The sequence below is a fragment of the Choloepus didactylus genome, chromosome 1, assembly GCF_015220235.1.
Source record: "Choloepus didactylus isolate mChoDid1 chromosome 1, mChoDid1.pri, whole genome shotgun sequence".
Taxonomy (NCBI): domain Eukaryota; kingdom Metazoa; phylum Chordata; class Mammalia; order Pilosa; family Megalonychidae; genus Choloepus; species Choloepus didactylus.
In genome coordinates, this window is record NC_051307.1 from 64,262,453 (window position 1) to 64,284,849 (window position 22,397).

At 39.4% G+C, this 22,397-nt stretch overlaps 1 protein-coding gene across 2 annotated transcripts in view; it reads left to right on the top strand.

Annotated features, from left to right (window-relative positions):
- ADGRG7 (adhesion G protein-coupled receptor G7) overlaps positions 1-22,397 on the top strand; it is a 113,207-nt gene that overhangs the window by 78,468 nt on the left and 12,342 nt on the right. For both annotated transcript variants that reach the window (XM_037835673.1, XM_037835593.1), the window contains 3 exons: positions 9,031-9,377; positions 10,087-10,183; positions 20,817-20,972. In XM_037835673.1, coding sequence (XP_037691601.1) covers positions 9,031-9,377; positions 10,087-10,183; positions 20,817-20,972 — 600 coding nt within the window. The remainder of the gene's footprint in view (positions 1-9,030; positions 9,378-10,086; positions 10,184-20,816; positions 20,973-22,397) is intronic.

Consider the following 22,397-nt stretch of genomic DNA (forward strand, 5'->3'; position numbering starts at 1 on the left):
TTTGAAACCAGAACATGGAGCAGACACCAGCCACATGCCTTCCCAGCTAACAGAGATTTTCCAGATGCCATTGGCCATCCTCCAGTGAAGGTACCCAATTGTTGATGTGTTACCTTAGACAGTTTATGGCCTTAAGACTGTAACTGTTTAACCAAATAACTCCCCTTTATAAAAGCCAGTCCATTTCTGGTGTTTTGCATTCTGGCAGCATTAGCGAACTAGAACAGATTTTGGTACCAGGAGTGGGGTGCTGATGCTGCTGAGATTACAAATACCAAACATGTTGGAATGGCTTTTTAAATGGATAAAGGGAAGGTTCTGGAATACTGGTGAGGAGCTTGATGGAAAAGGCCTAAACTGCTTTGAAGAGACTGTTTGTGGGTATATGGACTCTAAAGATACTTCTGATGAGGCCTTGAGCAGAAGTGATGAATGCGTTGTTGCAAACTGGAAGGAAGGTGATCCTTGTTTTAAAGTGGCAGAGAATTTGGCAAAATTGAGTCCTGTTGTTGGATGGAAGGCAGAATTTTAAAGTGACGACCTGGAATATTTAGCTGATGAGCTCTCCAAGCAAAATATAGAAGAAGTAGCCTGGCTTTTACTTGCAGCTTATGGTAAAATGCAAGAGAGCAGAAATAATCTGAGAAATGAACTCTTGGTTTCAAAGAAACCAGAAATTGATAGCCTGAAAAACTCTGGGCTTCCAGGGGGTGAAACCCCAGAAGCTACAGCCCAACATGAGGATTTAACCAAACATGGAACCCAGCTGCCATTTCAGTATAAGCCAAGATTGGAGAAGGAGTTAAGCAGAAAGGATTTGTGGAAAGTCCTATTGTCTGATGGTTTGACCCCTGTGTGCTTCATGTGAAGCCAATAGAATTTTTGTGAGCTCTTTATAGACTGAGCTGCTGCCAGTCTGGACTGGAGGAAACAGACAAGAAACAAATTGAAGGAAACATTTCTTCAAAGACAGAACCATGGAAGTTGAGGTCTGGAGTCAAGAGACCTTGGGCTGGGAGAACGGAGTGGCCCGCATGCACGGAAAGGATGAGTTTGCCCCAGAGGTCATGGGTGGGCCTTCTGCCTCGATGCTCTGGAAGTTTTGCCACCCCAGGCCCCAAAGATGGTGGAGCATATTCCCAAGGAACTGGGGACAGCCTGGTTGCCACCCCACTGTTCTGAAGGGGTTGAGCATGTGCCCTGGAAATGGAAGGGAATCTGGGAGCTGCCCCAATGTTAGAGGAAGGTGGGGCTGAGAAGGTGGTCTCCCCACTGTGTGGATATGTTAAAGCACTCACCCCAGCATTTGAAGAGAAAAGGGCTGCGGAAAAGGCCCTTAGGAAGGGTTAGACTCCCATTCTCTCAAGCCCCAAGGATGCAACATCATTCTGTAAATGACTCTCAGAGTTTGAAGTCTAATGGAGTTTGTCCTGCAAGTTTTAGGAACTGTTTTGGTCCTGTTAACCCTGTTTTCCTTTCAGTTTCTGCTTCTGGCAGTGGGAATGTTTATCCTATGAATGTCCCTTCTTTGTGTATTGAAGCACATAACTTGTTCTAAGTTTCACAGGTCCACAGTTAGAGGGGAAATTTTGCTTTTGGACAGACCACACCTGTAACTGATTTAATGGGATCTTGTACTTAACTATTGTTACTGAAATGATTATAGTTTTTGTGATATTGTGATGGGATGAATGTATTTTGTATATGGAAAGATCATGTCATTTTGGGGTCCAGGGGGTGGAATGTGTAGGTTTGAATGTATTGTGTTCCTCAAAATGCCATTTTCCTTGATGTAATCTTGTGTGGGCAGATGTATCAGTGTTGATTAGATTGTAATTCTTTGAGTGTTTCCATGGCGATGCACCCCACCCAACTGTGGGTGATGACTCTGATTGGATAGTTTCCATGGAGATGTTACCCCACTCATTCAGGGTGGGTCTAAATTAAATCACTGGAGCCATATAAATGAGCTGAGAAACAGAAGGAACTCAGTGCAGCTGAGAGCGACATTTTGAAGAGGAGCTGCAGCCTAGAGAGGAATATCCTGGGAGAAAGCCATTTTGAAACCAGAACTTGGAGCAGATACCAGCCATGTGCCTTCCCAGCTAACAGAGGCTTTATGGACACCATTGGCCATCCTCCAGTGAAGGTACCCAATCATTGATGTGTTACCTTGGACACTTTATGGCCTTAAGACTGTAACTGTGTAACCAAATAACCCCCCTTTATAAAAGCCAGTCCATTTCTCTATTATTTACTCTATCAAAAACATCCCAGCATTTTGCATCCCAGCAGCATTAACAAACTAGAACAGTCACCTATTATTCTATCCCAATCTGAAAATGCACATGTGGGCCACCACAAAATGCACATACTTGTATACACAGACACTCACACACATACACACACATGCACTCACACTGCCTTCTCAAGAGTACTGGTAAACATTGCCTGCTGGCAGACTGAAATTAGAGAGAAGGCTGCTGTTTTTGAGCAAAGACCTTAGGCAAATATGAGGAAGATTAAAAAAAGCGGTTTTAAAGAATACTTGGTTCTATACTAGAAAGTATATCTATAAATGAAGGAACAGTCCTAAGGCATATTTTGCATTAAAAGGACAATTCAGAAGATCTTGAACATTTAATCATAAGCAAATATTTCCCAAACTGTGGTCCTTGGAATACTAGTCTGGGAGATATTCCATGGAACAAGGATTCTGAGAAGTCTTGCAGAAAAGACGCATGTAAAGATTTGTTAAATATAAGTCATTCACAGAGATAATCACTCAAATTATGAAGGAAAGTATTAGTAGCAATAGTCTGTGAAACAAATTTAAAATAGTTAACTTAAAATTTTTATGGAAGCTTCTCTCTTAAATGTAAAGTTGAACATTATACCATCTTGTTTTAAACTTATTACATTGTTATGTAAAATCAGTTAAAATTATATTTGACAGTATTGTTTAAAACTTAATTACTGATTTTCTTTTTAAAGAATTGCTTTTACAAACTCAAGGGACTTTTTACATACCCTTGAATGTGGGTCCATCTGCTACTGTTCAGCAGTTTCCTGTTTTGAAGTTAAAAAAAAAAATCCATTTAAGAGGTTCTTCTATAGGTAGCCTTTGTATAAACTTGCAAATTTAGAGTGGAAATTTATTGCTGCATGACAAGCTATCCTAAAACTTACTGAGTTAAAACAACAATTATTATCTCTAGTGAATCTGTAGCTCAACTAAGCTGAGCTGGAGGGGTCTTTCTGCTAGCCTTGCTTGGGCTCTCCCATGAGACTGCAGTTAGAGGGTGGCTGGAGCTGGAGTCATCTGGAAACTCATGAGGGACGCTGGGAAAGCTCGGTCTTTCTCCCTCTCCATGTGGTTTCCTTAACAGGGTAGTCTTGACCTCTAGGTGAAGGCTCAGAGCTCTCAAGAGCACCAAAGGGGAAGCTGCCACCAGGGCTACATTGTGACTTTTGTGGGCCCCAGGCACTTTTGTCTTCATTGCACCCTTCCTTCATAAAAAATTTAAAAATTATATTTTACAGCTGTGTGGGTATAAGATGAATATATTGATATGATGACATTTCTCTTCAATTTTTCTTCTAAACTTAAAAGTAATTAAAACATTTTTTGCATGCCCCTAAAACTATTGGGAGCCCTGATTACTGTCCCTACTGTGTCCAATAGCTATTTGGCCAGTGACACCAGGTCCTCTTAATTCTTAGGTTCAGAGCTGGTACTTCTGCTGCCTTCAGTTATCCCAGGCTAGCCCTGGGAGGGGAATACAGTATAAATATCAGGAAGTAGGGTTCATTAATCACAATCTTTGGAGATTAACAATGCAAGAACTTCTATCAGAGCACAGTTTCAAGAAAGGATGCAATCGCGGGCGGAGCAAGATGGTGGCATAGAGAGGTGTAGAATTTAGTCTTCTAGAGCAACTAGTAAATAACCAGAATCAGTTTGTAAATAATCTGAAACAACAGTTGGGAGACATATGTGAATGGACACACGTTGTACACCAGCCTGGAATGGGTGGAATGGCTGAGATTGAAGCCCAGAATCGTAAGTAAAGCTCTGCAAACCCAGAGCTGGTGCCCCCCACCACCACCACAGGCATGGCAGGCTGAGCCAAAACACTGCCATGTGGAAAAAAGAAACAGGTTACAGGGAAAGTAACTCAACTAAGCTCCAACTGCAGTTTTAATTAACAAATTTGGACTATTGAATACAAGCTATAAGCACAGATAATCCCGTATGGAGCAGAAAGGGAAACAGGTTCTTTCCTGTCCAGACATGGCTGATGGGGAAAAAAATACCTAAATAAATAAAAACAGAGACTTCTGGAGACAGCTGAGCTCAGAATACTGGAAGACAGCCACGTCCCAAGAAAAGAGGCACAGAGAAATGAGTACCAACTCCAGTAGACCAAAGAAACTGAGGGGCTGGGGACTAACTCTGAAAAGGGGCTTTTGCTGTTTTTCCTTTTTTTTTTTTTCCTCTTACTCTAAGTAGCTCATTAGAGAAAGCCTCAGGCATTTTCAACTCCACCCAGGCAAGGGTGGAGTTAACAGAGCCGGAAAAACAAAGGAGGAATTCAAGTGGAGAAGATAAGTCCCGAGGGGGTGTATCTTCCCTAAGGAAAGGGAAGCTGGGGGGCAGCTCAAGTGGCTGCATTCCCTCAGAGAGCTCAGACCCTAGGGCCTGAGGAAAAAAAAAGCAGAAACAGCTTAAGCTTGGCATCTGATACTCTCAGCCCCTGGCAGTAACCAGGTCTACTGAGAATTAAAGGCAACACACCTCTTTACACCAGTGGGGAGCTGTGGGCTGACAAGCACCACCTTTTGGGCAGGATAGGAAAAACACAGAGTCTACAGGCCTCATGGGGAAGTCTGTCAATCTTCTAGGACTCACTCTCAGCAAAACCTCATACTGAATGCAGCCTCCTCCTGAGATCTGAGCCCCTCTGGTCTGGAAAATCTGACTGGGGTAATCAAGGAAACCAGATGCTTAAACAACAGAAAATGAAAAATCACACTAGGAAAAACAAAGATATGGCCCAGTCAAAGGAACAAATTTACACTTCAACTGAGATACAGGAACTGAAACAACTAATTCTTAATCAAAGAACTCTCCTAAATCAATTAAAAAATCAATCCAAAAAATCAGTTCGATGAGTTGAGGGAAGATATGGCAAAAGAGATGAATGATATAGAGAAGACATTGGGTGAACATAAGGAAGAACTTGAAAGTTTGAGTAAACAATTGGCAGAACTTATGGGAATGAAAGGCGCAACACGAGAGATAAAGGACACAATGGAGACATACAGCAGCAGAGGCAGAAGAAAAGATTCATGAACTGGAGGACAGGACATCTGAAACCCTACACACAAAAGAACAAATGGGGAAAAGAATGGAAAGATATGAGTGACGTCTCGGGAACTGAGCAACAACATGAAGCACATGAGTGTACATGTCATGGGTGTCACAGAAGGGAAGAAGTGAAAAGGGGCAGAGGCAATAATGGAGGAAATAGTCACTGAAAATTTCACATCTGTTATAAAAGACATACAATTACAGATCCAAGAAGCACAGCGAATTCCAAACAGAGTAGAACTGAATAGACTTATGCCAAGACATTTAATAATCAGATTATCAAATGTCAAGACAGAGAATTCTGGAAACAGCAAGAGAAAAGCAATCCATCACATACAAGAGAAGATCGATAGTGCAGGTTTCTCAGTAGAAACCATGGAGGTGAGAAGGCAGTGGTATGATATATTTAAGATACTGAAAGAGAAAAATCACCAACCAAGAATTTTATATCTGACAAAACTGTCCTTCAAATATGAGGATGAGTTTAATATAGTCTGAGACAAACAGACATTAAGTTTGTGAACAAGATACCTACTTTACAGGAAATGCTAAAAGGAGCACTACAGACAGATAGGAAAAGACAGGAGAGAGAGGTTTGGAGCACAGTTTTTGAGTTGGTAGCACAATAATGTAAGTACACTGAACATGACTGAGTATGGTTGAAAGAGAAAGATTAGGGGCATGTAGGTTACCAGAAGGAAAGATAGAAGATAAAGACTGGCTTAGCGAAACCTAAAGCAGTCAATGATTGTGATAAAACGTACAAATACGCTTTTGCATGAGGGAGAACAAATGAGTGTCAACTTTGCAAGTGTTAAAAAGGGGGTGGTATGGTGGGGGGAAATACAATCAATGCAAATTAGAGTCTATAGTTAACAGTAACATTGCAATATGCTTTCTTTAATTGTAACAAAAGCAATACACCAAAACTAAATGCCTAAAAGACGGGAACATAAGGGAAGGATATGGGATTCTTGGCATTAGTGTTGTTGTCTGACTTTTTAATTGTATTTGATTTTAATTTTACCTTTTCTTTTGTGGCTTTTTAGTTGCCGTTTTTTCTTTCTTTTTCTTTTTCTATTGTCTTTTTACTTTTTTCACCTCTTTGTCTTTCTTTGTGGCTCTATTTTATCTTATTTTCACTTTTCCTTTTATCCTTTTTATTATTATTTTGTTTCAATTTTTTTTGAGTAATGAATATATGTAAGTGCTAATTGTGGTGACAAATGCACAACTATATGATAATACTGTAAACGATTGTACACTGTGGATGATTGTATGGTATTTGAATATATCCCTATAAAATTGCAAGGAAAAAAATAAGCCGAGGGACACAAGTGCTGGAGAGAACTTGGAGAGAAAGATGTATGTATTCACTGTTGGTGGGGAAGTAGAATGGTATAGCCTATCTGGAGGACAGTATGGTAGAAGCTAGGTATGTGGGTATCACAAGGTCCTGCAACCTCACTATGGGGTATATCCTTGGAAGATCTGAGAGCAGGGACATGAACAGACATTTGCACACTGGTGTTCATGGTGACAGTATTCATGATTTGCAATGGATGAAGGTTGTCTAAGGGTACATGGACTGATGAACAGAATGATGAAATTTGGTGTATGCATACAATAGAATATTGAGCAGCTACAAGAAGGAATGAAGCTGTGAGACACGCAACCAGGTGAAAGGATCTTGAGTACAGCATTTTGAGTGAAGCATGCCAGAAATGAGAGGACAAACATAACGCCTTACTAATATGGACTAACAACAATGTGTAACTCTAAGAACTGAATCTTAGTGCACAGCTTATCAAGGGAAGGCTTATTGTAATGTTCCCTAGATTGTAAGCTCTTACAGCAGTCACATCTATCTCTGAATTTTTATGCTTATCTCTAAATCCTGAGATGCTGAGCTCCTTGTGTATAACCTGCTCAATCTCTGAAACTTTGGGTATATGTGTGACATCCAAGACTTGGAGCTAGAACTTGGCAGCTATGAATGTCAGTATTACCCTATAAGGCAACTGTTGAAAGAGCTGAAAAAGAGTTCAGACTTCAATTAGAGACATGAATGAAGTGGATATGATTAGGGCTAAGGCAAATCAGGCCCAAGGATAAGGGATGATACTGACTGGGTTTTAAAACTACAACATTTGTGTGAGACCAAGCAAGGAGATGTTTATTTGGAGCAGGATCTATATTTTCTGTAGCACACTAGATAATTTAGCCTGTACAATCAGTTTCTTTGAATATCATAGGTTCATGGAGCTGTGAAAGGGAAGTGGGATTTGATGAGTTTGTACAGGCTGGGGTGAAATCCCGATACATCCTAGAGTGATATGGGCATAGAGTAAAAGTGTATTTGTGGGGCCCTCTGAGGAACTGGGGAGAAATGCAGAATTTGCTGATTTTACTGCAAACATTGAAGACTGCCAATTTAGTGGGCCAAGCCCTCTATCTGGGGGCTTTCCCCTGTGAAGCTAGTTTCTACAAGGGAGAGGCTAAGCCCACTTATAATTGTGCCTAGGAATCCGCCACTCCCCACCCAGAGAACCTCTTTTTTGCTCATATGTGGCCCCCTCTCTCGCTAAGCCCACTTAGCAAGTGAACTCACTGCCTTACCCCCTACATGGAACATGACACCCAGGGGTGTGAATCCCCCTGGCAATGTGGGGAATGACTCCTGCAGATGAGCCTGGACCCAGCACTGTGGGATTGAGAGGATCTTCTTGACCAAAAGAAGGAAAAGAGAGATCACTCTGGAGGGTATTCTTACGCACTATATAAATATCACCTTTTAGGTTTTAGTGTGTTGGAATGGCTAGAGGGAAATACCTGAAGTTGTCAAACTGCAGCCCAGTGACCTTGATTCTTGAAGATGATTAGCTTTGTAGCTTGCACAGTGTGACTGTGTGATTGTGAAAACTTTGTGGCTCACACTCCCTTTATCTGGTGTATGGACAGATGAGTGGAAAAATGGGACAAAAATTAGATGAAGAATAAGGTGGGATGGAAACAACTAGGTGTTCTTTTTTGTTTTTATTTTTATTTTGGAGTAAGGAAAAGTTTCAAAAATTGATTCTGGTGATGAACACACAAATGTATGGTGGTGCTGTGAATAATTGATTGTACACTGTGAATGACTATAGGTTCGTGAATATATCTCAATAAAACTATATTTAAAAAAGTAAATGAACAATGTGGGGAGGAGGAGAATGGGATGTTTTGAATCTTCTTTTTAATTTTTGTTTTATTTTTTGGAGTAATGAAAATGTTCAAAGATTGACTGTGGTGATGAATGCACAACTATATGACAACACTGTGAACAACTGATTGTACACTTTGAATGATTCTATGTTATGTGAATACATCTCAATAAAATTGCATTAAAAAAAACAAACCTAAAAAAGAAAAAAAGAAAAAAAGAAAGGTTGCATCAATTTGCTTCTCCTAACTCCTTTATAGAAATTAGATGAGAGGAGAGTATGCTTTGCTGATGTAATTTGGGAAGGTAAATTTGCTAACTGGACCACTGGCTGCGAGCTAGGTTTACACTGGATAATAGCTATTCCTCTGTTCCCTCACAGTTTCACTGGAGTTTGGTTTTTTCAGTTGTTTTGTTCATTTTACTATATTTACATTTTTTTTTTAATTAACAGGAAAGTTAGAAAAACTTCAGTAACTTGGGTGTTGGTCAGTCTGTGCACATCAATGTTGATTTTCAACCTCCTCTTCGTGCTTGGAATTGAAAACTCCAATAAGAACTTAAAGATGAGTGACATCAATACCAACAATACTGGCACTGACAATGATGAGATCCCCACAACAGACATTGTGAACACCCCAAACCCCATGTGCACTGTGATGGCGGCCTTACTGCACTATTTTCTGTTAGCGACATTTACCTGGACTGGGCTCAGTGCTGCACAGCTCTATTTCCTTCTGATTAGGACCATGAAGCCCCTTCCGCCACATTTCATTCTCTTCATATCTGTAATTGGATGGGGTAAGTGTTTGTCTTTCCACTTACTCTGGAATTTAATTTTGTGGAAATCATTTCATTTAAACACACACGTGTTGAAGGTGTTGAAGGCCTAATAGTACAAGGCATTGAAGAAGGGGAGATGAAAAATACAGTAATCACTACAAGTACCTGCTGCCTGGGAGCTTCTACTCCAGGGAAAGAGGCCAGCACGATCAACCTGGCTACTGCATACCTCATAAGCTAAATAAAGATATTAATTTCCTTTAACATCCTTTTTTATTAATTTCATTTGAGATTGAGAACACAATATAACCAAGTTTTTAGTTACTTTAAAAGAAATGTTTCAAGAAAGACAGTGAATCTTTAAGAAAAATAATTTGAAAAATTTATTGGGTACCAGCAAAGGAAGATGCTTTAGTGATATCTAAATTTAAATTTATTCAAGTGGAAGAGAAACTATGTTATTTAAAAAATGCAAATGATAGTAAGAGTTACAGAGAAATAGGAAATAGTAAAGGATTGGTGCATATAAACACTCTGAAAGGGAAAGAAAAACACTCAGAGGAACATTACATTGACCTACATCTGTAGGATCATTTACTATATTGTCCATGGTGGAAAGTACAATACATCTTGAAAAGGCTCAGATATATAATTCATTCGTGGTCCTTTATAATTAATCCCCAGTCTTGGGTAAATTATTAATTCCTTGTATCTCTTTTTCACATAGGCGTCCCGGCTGTAGTGGTGTCTCTAACAGTGGGAATTCTTTATTCTCAGAATGGGAGCAATTCACAGTGGGAGTTAGACTACCGACAAGAGGAGATGTGAGTTGATATGTTTAAAAATGTCCATTGCTTTGGCATAAGAGTATGGCTGTTCAGTGATGTTGAATCCAAGTGTCACTGTATATATGCATCTCATTCATGTTTAGTGGAATTTCAGATTCTCAAAGGGCACACTGTATTGCAAGTGTGATAACATGGAAATTTCCTATGATAAATCCTTTTGTAAAGCAAGTAATTACCTTCTAAATTTATAAATCTGAAATTCTTATATGAAATACGTCTTCTTATACTAAGTCTGAAAATCATATAACACAGTAGATATGATCTGTGTTAACCCCTCATTTAGTTTTTTCATCTGCAAAACTGAAATAACAACAGTAATACCTACTCTGGGGTTACCGTGAAGGGTCAAATAAGCATGAAAACATTTATACTTAGAAGAGGACTATTCATATGCCTCATTTGTATGAACCAATTCTATATTCATATAATTATAAAAAATATTTCATGATGACTTATCATACATAACCAAATGACAACCACTCTCTCTCTTCCCCTTTTCATTTTAGATATCTTAACTGTTCTTATCCCTAATTTCCACCTTAAATCCCAAACCATCCCAAATGAAAACAAAACTCTTAGAAAGGTGCTACACTCCCAAGGAAAGGCTGTGGTGTCAGCAGGGTACTTATATTTTTCTCGGGTCAACTATGGCTAACTGTAGAGTAGGGTGCTGCACTCCCAGATACTATTTTTCCCTCTGTTAAAGTGTCATTAATATCTTTCAACGAGGTTCTAAATTTTTAATTGCACAGTTAAAGAAGTAAGATGCAAATGTCCCATGGGAGAGATAATTCTCTTAAAATTGCATTATGAATATCATACCCTAATCCAGGCACAGGGCTAGACCCACTCTTATAAAAGTCTTCAGGAGGAAGAAACCTATTGACTTAAATTTATTCATACTGCACTATAAATAATTGACTCCAGATCCTTTCCAAGTACATTGTTAGATGCCGAGGAAGACACTAGGCGACTGATAAGCAGAGAAGTTGGGAAGAGAGGAAAAGATGTGTAACATGAGTGCCAGCCTCATCTTGGTTCCCTGTATCCCCACGTTCCACACCCTGTCCCCCCACCTTCCACCCCTTTTCTTCCCACCTTTCACACTCCCTGTCCTCCCATCTTCTACCCCATGTTCCCACATGTTCTACCTCCTATACCCCCACCTTCCACCCTACACACTTGCATCAAGGGACACATCTCTCCAGTATATATTGAGAAAGGGGAGAGGTTATTGTTCTTTTCCTGATCCTCCCAGCAGTTGCTCCTCAATATCCCATGCTGTCCATCGCTGCTCCCAGCTCTGCTGATTACACCTGAAACCCCTAACCCAGTTCCCCAGAGATACTGTTATCTCTGTGTGGGTCAGTTAAGGGGTGAATGTACACTCCCCCTTAATGTTCTACCTCCTAGTTGTCTTTACCACCGTATAGACTGTTTCCAACTTCCCTGAAGAGTTGAGGTAAACATGAGAAATTATAATTCATGAGGGGGAAAATTTTTTCAAGTATATGCAGAATATACTCAAGCTGTCTTTTCTCATGTTCCATGGAAAAATCACTAAGGAATAAACACTTCATCTGATGTCCACTGTTTCAGTTTCCCAGCTGCTAAAACAAATACCTCATAATGGGTTGACTTAACAACAGGAATTTATTGGCTCACAGTTTCAGAGGTTAGAGTCTTATTGTTCCTGCAGTTGGTATCTTCTGTCTGTCTGGAAAACTTTAGGGTTCCTTGGCTTTTCTGTCACATGGCAATGCATATGGCATGTCTTCTCCTTTCCTTCCCAAGTTCCATTGACTTTCAGCTTCTGGTCACTCCCCTTGGCTTCTCTCTCTGGGTCCAATTTCCTTTGCTTTTAAGGACTTTAGCCATATTGACTGTAGGATCACTCATTTCAGTTTGGACCTCCATTAACTAATAAAATCTTCAAAGTTTCTACTTACAAATGCATTCACACTGACAGGACCAGAGGTTGGGACATGAATATGCCTTTTGTGAGGGACATGATCCAATACCCAACATCTACCTATGTTGCTTTCCTCACCTAGGTCTATAACTGTTTATTAGATCAACTTTGGCTGTGTGACTCTCCAATCTCATTTCCAGAAATCCTACCTGCTGCCCACAAGATTTGGTCTCACCCTACGATCCATCCCTCTTCTCAGCAGTCTATTTCCTAAAACTGAGTTATTCAATCTAGAATAACAAGAGGAAGGAGTATCGTGGGAATAAATCCAGAATGACTACCTCTTGTGGCCCTTATCACTCTATCCCAGAGGATAGTGGGGGTGATGGGTCCCTTCCTGTAGCACATTTCCTCATGGGCATGGGTATCTGAACCTGTTTCCCTTCTGGGTCTACCCATTGAAGTGAGGTAACTGGAATCTTCCAGGCATGCCTTTTGTGCACTCACACACACATATATACACATAAATGTCTGTGGTACAAATAGTAATTCTGAGGCATTGTCTAAAGTTTAAACAACACAAGGCTTATACAGATAAAAAATAGATATTTTTCTAATTGCACCATAATTTGCAAGTCAGCCTTTATCCAAAAGAATTGGTATGTCATAAGCAAAGAATGTTCATATTCTTTCTCTGACTATTCCTTCTTATTAAAACTGTGATCCTCAAGGAATGGATCCATCTCTCTCATTCAGCTTTCTCATTTATAATTTTGTGTGTTCATTTGCTTAGTCACAGAGAGAGGTTTCAGAGGTTTGGAAGTCTTCTCTGCAGTGTTCCATTAAATCTTTAGCTGAGAGTTTTCCTATTTCTTCTGTGTCTGAGAGTGGGAGGTGGAGGGTGGCAGGAGGGTTGTCCTTCCAGTTACAGATAAAGGTAGATTAGAAGTCCTGAAGACAGAATGCTCGATTTCACTATTTTATTTATAGTTAGGTCTGTTCTATCTTTTAATGGGCCCAAGGCACATATTTTCACTTAATAATTCATGCAATAGACTTGAACATAAGACCTTTTCCCTCCAAGATCATTCAGATTAGGAGTATGATTTCTAATAATTCTTATTATAGAAATATTCTGAAGCAAAAGCAATATGGAAATCCTTCAGCATGTGTAATAATGGTGTTACTCAAACATTAATTGAATGCCATATATACGTCAGTGCTTCTCGTGTTTTTTTGTTAATACTTGACTTCCCACCTGGCACCTGCACTTGGATGCCTAATAGACATCTTGTTCTTTAACTCCTGCCAAACTGCTTCTTCCCTCCCAAACCTGCTCCTTTCATCATCTTTCTAATATCAGTTAATGGTAATTCCATCCCTCCTGGTGCTCAGTACAAGGAGTTTGGAGTCATCCTTAATTCTCCCACATTCCACATCCAACTCATCAATAAATCCTTTTCCCCCCATGGATTCCATGTCAAGAAATCACTTTGCTTTACCTTTAAATATATCTGGAATCAGACTATTTCTTTTTAAAAAAAATAAGTTTTATTGAGATATATTCACATACTATACAATCCATCCAAAGTATACAAACAGTGGCTTTTAGTGTAATCACAGAGTTGTGCATGCATTGCCACAATCAATTTTACATTTTCATTGCTCCAAAAAGAAAAACCCCATACCCCTTGTCACTTCTAAAATGCTTTACACTTCCCCAGCCCTAATAACCACCAATATAATTCTGTCTCTATAGATTTATTTATATTGGAAGCAATGAAGTTATTTCAGGATACTTGTTTTTCCAATTCCTTTATTTTATTTTGTCTGGAAATGTTTTGTTTGTTTGTTTTTTTGATAAAGTTAACAACAAAAAAAGAAAAGTCATGTAAGAAATACAACATTCCCATATTCCCCCTATTGTTGACACTTGGCATTAGTGTACTTTTGTTACAATTGATGAAAGAATTAAAGTATTACTGTTAACTATAGTACATCATTTACATTAGGTATATTTTTCCCATATACCACCCTATTATTAACACCCTTGTATTAGTATTGTACATTTGTGATAATTCATGACAGAACATTCTTATGCTTGTACAATTAATTATAGTTCATCATCCTCAACAGGGTTCACTATGTTATGCTGTCCCATGTTTTATCTTCCATCTTTCATTCTAGTGACATACATGACCCAAAACTTCCCCTTTCAATCATACCCACAAACATAATTCAGCATGTTAATTAAACTCCCAGTAATGTGCTACCATAACCACCATCCATTTCCAAACATTTTCAATCAACCTAAGTGGAAATTCTGCACAAATGAAGCATCATCTCTCTATTGTCTACCCACATTCTATCTCTTGGTAACCTCTATTCTAGATTCTAACTCTATGACTGTGCTTATTAGAATTACTTCATATCAGTGGGATCATACAATATTTGTCCTTTTGTGTATGACTTATTCAACATAATGTCCTCAAGGTTCATCCACATTACCGCATGCATCAGAACTTCATTCCTTCTTATAGCTGAATAATATTCCACCAAATGTATATACAATATTTAGTTTATCTTTTTATTAGTTAATGGACAGTTGAGTTGCTTCCACCTTTTGGCAGTTGTGAATAATGCCTATATGAACATTGGTGTGCAAATGCCTATTCAAGTCGAGCTTTCAGTTCTTCTAGGTATATAACTATAGCAGGATTGCCAGATTATATGGCAGTTATGTACTTAGCTTCCTGAGGAACTGTCAAACTGTCTTCCACAGGGGCTGCATCATTTTACATTCCCACCAGAAGTGACTGAGTTTTCCTATTTCGCCACATCCTCTCCAACACTTGTAGTTTTCTGTTTTCTTAATAGTGGCCATTTTAGTAGGTGTGAAATGATATCTCATTGTGGGGTTTTTTTTAAGTTCAATTTTATTGAGATATATTCACATACCATATAATCATCCAAAGTGTACATTTTTTTTGTTCACAGTACCACCATAGAGTTGTGCATTCATCACCACAATAATTTTGAACATTTTCATTACTCCAAAAAAAAAATAAAAATAAGAAAACAAAGTAAAAAAGAACACCCAAAACATCCCATCCCCCACATATTATTCATTTAATTTTTGTCCCCATTTTTCTACTCATCTGTCCATACACTAGATAAAGGGAATGTGAGCCATAAGGTTTTCACAATCACATGATCACACCAGGTAAGCTATATAGTTATACAATCATCTCAAGAATCAAGGCTACTGGGTTGCAGTTCAACAGTTTCAGGTATGTCCTTCTAGCTATTCCAATACACTAAAAACTACAAAGGGATATCTATGTAACACATAAGAATAGCCTCCAGAATGCCCTCATGACTCCGTTTGAAATCTCTCAGCCACTGAAATTTTATTTTGTTTCATTTCTCTTCCCCGTTTTGGTCCAAGAAGACTTTCTCAATCCCACAATGCTGGGTCCAGGCTCATCCCTGGGAGTCATGTCCCATGTTTCCAGGGATATTTACACCCCTGGGAGTCTTGTCCTACGTGGAGGGCAATGAATTGATTTGCATAGTTGGCTTAGAGAGAGAGGGGCCACATCTGAGCAACAAAGAGGTTCTCTGGGGGTGAATCTTAGGCACAATTTTAAGCATGCTTAGCTTCTCCTTTGCAGTAACAAACTTCATAAAGGCAAGCCCCAAGATCAAGGACTCAGCCTTTTAATTGTTAGTCCCCAATGCTTGTGAGAATATCAGTAATTCCCCAGGTAGGGAAGCTAATATTTCCATATTTCCCCCAGTTTCTCAAGGGGGCTTTGCAAATACATTTTTATTCTCTGCCCAAATTACTCTGGGATGTATCAGGGCTTCACAGTAACCTGTACAAACCAACCAGATCACACTCCCTATTCAAAGTTCCATATAATTATGGTGTTTGAATAAACTGACCATACAAGTTAAATTATATAGTGTGATACAGAAAATATAGATTTTGCACCAAGTAAACATCTCTTCTTTTGGTCTCACACAAAAGTTGAAGCTTTAAAACACCGTCGATAGCATCCTTTCCCCTTTAGTCTGATTTGCCTTAGTCCTAACCAGATCAGCTTCATTCATATCCCTAATTGAAGTCTGATCTTTTTCAGCTTCTTTAACTTTGCTGTATGGGGTAATGCCAACATTCATAGCTGCTGAACTCTGGCTTTGAGTCTCAGGCCAGACTATTTCTTAACATCTCCTCTTCTGGTCCAAGCCACCTGGGTTACTATTAGAGTCCTATCTAGTTTCCTACTTCTGCTCTCGCCCTCCTCTCATCACTGTACCTAAAATAATCCTTTTAAAGCTCAAGACAGATCATGTCACATCTCTCTATTTTACCCAGCATATAAGCAGTCACCTACAAGTCCTCTACATAATTTGCATCTTTCCGGTTTCCACTAAACCCGTCCACTCACTGTGTTCCAGCCACATTAGCCCCTTTGATGTTCCTTAATCTCTCACCTCAGGGCCTTTGCACTTGCTCTTCCCTCTGCCTGGAATAACATTCCTACTCATCCACTTCAGGTCTTAGCTCAAATATCACTTTTTCCCATGAGGCTTTCCCTGACCACTCGATTTAAAATGTAACACTGTGTCTTAGTTTCTTGGCTGCTATGACAAATACCACACAGTGGGTTAGTGTAAACAACAGGAATTTATTGTCTCAGAGCTTCAGAGACTGGAAGGCTCATTTCCTCCCACAGACAGTAGTGTTCTAGCTGGCTGACAATCCTTGGGGTTCCTTGGCTTTCCTGACACATGGCAATATACTCTCCTTTCTCTTCTGGGTTCCCTTTACCTCCAGCTCCTTCTCCTCCATGTGGCTTTCTCTTCCTGAAGCCTCCAGTAATAGGATCAAGGTCTAACCTCATTCAGGTGGCCAACACCTTAACTAAAATTAATATCTACATAAGGTCATATTTACAATGGGTTCTTGCCCACAGGAATGGATTAAGTTTAAGAATAATGTTTTTTATCTGGGGCACGTAATTCAACCTACTACACATCTTCCACCCCTTATGCACCTTCTCAGTAGCCCCTGCTGAGTCATAGAGAAATATGGCAGAACCAGCCCATTTCACTTTTCTAGTTGACTTTTTTTTATTGTGATTGTTCGCATACCATACAATTATCCAAAGATCCAAAGTGTACAATCAATTGCCCCCAGTACCGTCATACAGCTGTGCATCCATCACCACAATTAATTTCTGCTCAATTTTTTGAATATTTTCATTACTCCAGAAAAGAAATAAAGACAGAGAAGAAAAAAGAAAAAGAGAAAGAAACTCATATCCTCCCATATCCCTAACCAACCCCCCTCCATTGTTGACTTGTGGTATTGGTGTAGCACATTTGTTACTGTTTATGAAAGAACATTGAAATACTACTAACTGTAGTATATAGTTTGCAATAGGTATATATATTTTTCCTATATACCCCTCTATTAATAACTTCTAGTTGTAGTGTCATACATTTGTTCTGGTTCATGAAAGAGATTTATAATATTTGTACAGTTAATCTCAGATATTGCCCACCACAAGGTTTACTGTTTTATACATTCCCACCTTTCAACCTCCAACTTTCTGGTGACAAAAATGACTCTGAGCTTCCCCTTTCCACCATATTCACGCACCACTCAGCACTGTTAGTTATTCTCACAATGTGCTACCATCACCTCTGCTCATTTCCAAATATTTAAGTTCATCCTAGTTGAACGTTCTGCTCATACTCAGCAACTGCTCCCCATTCTTCAGCCTCATTCTATATCTTGTTAACTTATATTTCATGTCTATGAGTTTACATATTATTTAGTTCCTATCAGCGAGACCCTGCAATATTTGTCCTTATGTGTCTGGCTTATTTCACTCAGTATATTGCCCTCAAGATTTCATCATCAACCCATTTTTTTAAAGATGGTTTTGTTGACATGCCATACATTCCATCCTAAGTAAACGATCGATGGTTCCCTGTATAGTCACATATTTATGTGTTCACCACCCTCACCACTATCTATATAAGGACATCTCCATTTCTTCCACAAAGCAGGAGGAAAAGTCAAAGAAGGAAGAGAGGCAAAAGAAAAAGAAAAAAGAAAGAGAGAAAAAACAAACAAACAAACAAACAAAACATGACAGCTAGGAAGCAGCAAAAGGAAAGATAACCTTAGATCAAAGTAGAATAAAGAGTCAGACAATACCGCCAATGCCAAGAGTCTCACACCCCTCCACTATGCCCCCCACTTATCTGCATTTACCTTGCTATATTGCCTTTGTTATATTAAAGGAAGCATAATACAATGATTCTGAATTATAGTCTCTAGTTTACGTTGATTGTATTTTTCCCCCAATACCTCCCTATTTTTAACACCTTGCAAGTTTGACATTCGTTTGTTCTCCCTTGTGAAAAAACATGTTTGTACATTTTATCACAATTGTTGAACACTCTAGGTTTCACTGAGTTATACAGTCCCAGTCTTTATTTTTCCTCTTTTCTTCTGGTGTCCCACATGCTCCTCACCTTCTTCTTTCAACCATATTCATAGTTATCTTTGTTCAGTGTACTTACCTTGCTGTGCTGCCATCACCCAAAATTGTGTTCCAAACCTCTCATTCCTGACTGTTTCTATCAGTCTGTAGTGGTCCCTTTAGTATTTCCTGTAGGGCAGGTATCTTGTTCACAAACTCTCTCATTGCCTGTTTGTCAGAGATTATTTTGAACTCTCCTTCATATTTGAAGGACAGTTTTGCCAGATATAAGATTCTTGGTTGGTGGTTTTTCTCTTTCGGTATCTTAAATATATCACACCACTTCCTTTTGCCTCCATGGTTTCTGCTGAGAGATCCGCACATGGTCTTATTGAGCTTCCTTTGTATGGGATGGATCACTTTTCTCTTGCTACTTTCAGGATTCTCTCTTTGTCTTTGACATTTGATAATCTGATTTTTAAGTGTCTTGGCATAGGCCTATTCAGATCTGTTCTGTTTGGAATATGCTGAGCTTCTTGGATCTGTAATTTTATGTCTTTCATAAGAGATGGGAAATTTTCATTGATTATTTCCTCTATTATTGCTTCTGCCCCTTTTCCCTTCTCTTCTCCTTCTGGGACACCAATGATATGTGCATTCTTGTATTTTGTTTTGTCCTTAAGTTCCCGGAGACGTTGCTCATATTTTTCCATTGTTTTCTCTATCTGTTCTTTTGTGTGTAGGATTTCAGGTGTCTTGTTCTTCAGTTCCTGAGGGTTTTCTTCTGCCTCTTGAGATCTGCTGTTGTATGTTTCCATTGTGTCTTTCATCACTTGTGTTGTGCCTTTCATTTCTATAGATTCTGCCAGTTGTTTATTCAAGCTTTCAATTTCTGCCCTATGTACACCCAGTGTTTTCTTTATAGCCTTTATCTCTTTTACCATATCTTCTCTAACCTTTTTGAATTGATTTAGCGTTAATTGTTTAAATTCCTGTATCTCTGTTTAAGTGTAAGATTGTTCCTTTGACTGGGCCTTAACTTCATTTTTCTTAGTGTAGGCTGTAGTTTTCTGTTGTTTAGGCATCTGGCCTCCTTGGCCACCCCAATCAGATTTTCCCAGATAAAAGCAGGCTCAGGTCCCAGAAGGAGAGAATATTCAGTATCCAGTTTCCCTGATGGCTTGACTTAGAGGATTGTCACACCCTGTGCTTTTCTGCCCAGCAGGTGGCACCTGTCAGCCTGTCACTCCAGGCTGGTGTAAGGGGGTGTGGCCTGCGGCTCCCCCGTCTCCAGGCTCTGGGGTCTGGTTCTGAATGTAAGGTGGGTAGTAGAGCTGGGCCCCACCTCTTTTCTCTTGGGAAGCTATGCCCCCTAGAGAGAGGTCATTTGCATATAAATAGATTCTTTGCTTCTCTGACTCTGCTATCTCCACCCTTGTCTGTGTCAGAGTGGTGCAAGTTTAAAAGGGCTGAGGCTTTCTCTATTGCACAGCACTGTGAGCTGAAAACAGTTGAGGCTTTCTCCACTGAGCTGCCCAGGTTGATAGAGACAGAAAGAGACAGAAAGCCCCTTTTCAGGGTCAGTCTTCAGTGCCCAGATTCACCCGTCGGCCAGAGATAGCACCCGATCGTTTGGGCTCCCCATCCCAAGACAGAAGTGTCTCCTAATTCTCCAAAGTCAGTCGTCTCAAAAAGCCTCTGTCTACTTGTTGGGGATTCACAGTCTGTATTGAGTGGTTAACATTAAAACCCCAGTTGGAGCTGGCCTGAAGTATATTGGCTTGTTTAGAGAGTGCTGCTCTCTAGCACCACCAGGCTTCCGTGAGGGAGGGGCTCTCGGCTCTCGGTGGGTCCACAGTTTTTACTTACTGCTGCAATCTTGGGCATTCCTCCCAATTCAGGTTGGTGTATGGTAAGTGGACGGTCACATTTGTCTCCCTGCAGTTATTCCAGGTTATTTACTTGTTGTTCCTGTTGTTTATTAATTGTTCCAGGGGAGCTAACTATTTTCTACTCCTCTCTATGCCACTGTCTTAGCTCCTCCCTCTAGTTGACTTCTTGAAATGTATAGGATGCAAACGGATACAGATAGTATATCTTTCACCTGATTAAATATCAGTAAATGTGAATGTTACAGGAAACCAGTGTGTATACTTTTCTTGGTTAGCTGAAATAACTTAATTTTTCTCCACAGCTGCTGGCTGGCAGTTCCAGAAAGCAATGGTTTTATAACAAGTCCGTTTTTGTGGTCATTCATCATACCTGTGGCCATCATCCTAATCAGCAATGTTGTTATATTTGTCATCATCACAGTCAAAGTGCTGTGGAAGAATAACCAGAATCTGACAAGGTAAAAGCAATGGATGGGAAGTTGCCAGGTAATGTTCATCCAGCACATAATGCAGCACCATAATAAATCTTCAGTTCCTGGAATAGTTTTCAAGTTCTGGGGCAATAGCCATATGTAGTTTGAAGAACAGTTTCTTTTACACTTTGACTCAAAGTGTTGAACAGCAGAGCTACAATGTGGGTCTACTGCATTAAATGATATACTTTTCTGTTATATGAGCCCTATAAAAACTAAACCCAGAGAACTCAAGGAAACAAATTTCTCTTCTAACCCCAAATATTCAAGAAATAAGATTTGAATTATTAGAGAAATGAGAGGGCTGTGAGGAGATAAGGTAACTGCATTTTCATCTTACAAACTAGTGGCTGTAGGCTACATTTTACATGTGTTTCTTGAATCACTTGTGGCTTAAAGTTTTTTTTAGTTAGTTGCAAATGTATAAAAATCGGGAGATTTCACTTAAAAATTGGATTTTCTTTTGACAAATTGGAACATCTGTCTACACCAAGCTTAAATATCCTGCAGATGGGGCACTTGTTTTCTTGTTTATCAGGTCCCATCCAGACTGCTTTTCTGAACCTTTCTATAAACTTTCTTGCCCCCAAAAGCATTTGCAGTGTCATCCCTGATGTACAGCAAGAGCTTTCAGTTGAAGAGAAAAATAACTGGAACTATCAAATACATACTGTCTTCCACCCTCCCACTCCTGCCCACACACACCCAGAGCATTGAATTGGTTAGAACATGGTTCTCATGAGGCTATGAGTTTGGGCTTGATTTAATAATATTCTGCTCAACTCAAGTTGGTCACCAAATGGAATCACTTGGTAAGGACGAATGAATGAAAACCACCATCATTACTGGAAAAATAATCCTAAATTTGTTCTTTACAGATCAAGGGTAAGTGTCATCTTTTCTATTGAAATGATAGTCCATACTGAAAGGAAAGATGGTGAAAATACTATCACTGATAACCATTAAAATCTTTTATTACTGATACAGAAAAATCCTGGCAAATTAAATGACAGTTCCTTTATACAAAACAGTGTCATTTTTGGCCACAGACACCAACCAAATCCAACTTTTTTCCCTAAGTTTTGCTGACAGCCCATGGTTCTTAAATTGGGCTAGCTACAATGAAAAGCATGTTATATGTTAATTAATGGATTATATTCTGTATATCAGTTAGTTTCTGCCACATAACAAATTAACCCAAAATAGAGTGTCATAGAATGACAAATACATATTATTTGTCCCAAGTTTGAGTGTGGGCTGGGCAGTTCTTCATCTTGGTTGGCTTGAATGTGGCTGAATTACCTAGGATGGCTTGCTTTCATATCTGGTGGTTGCCAGCTGAATGGTCTTGGGAGAGTGGCTCAGTTGGGAAAGCTCATGTTTACTTCATGCAGTCTTTCATCCTCCATT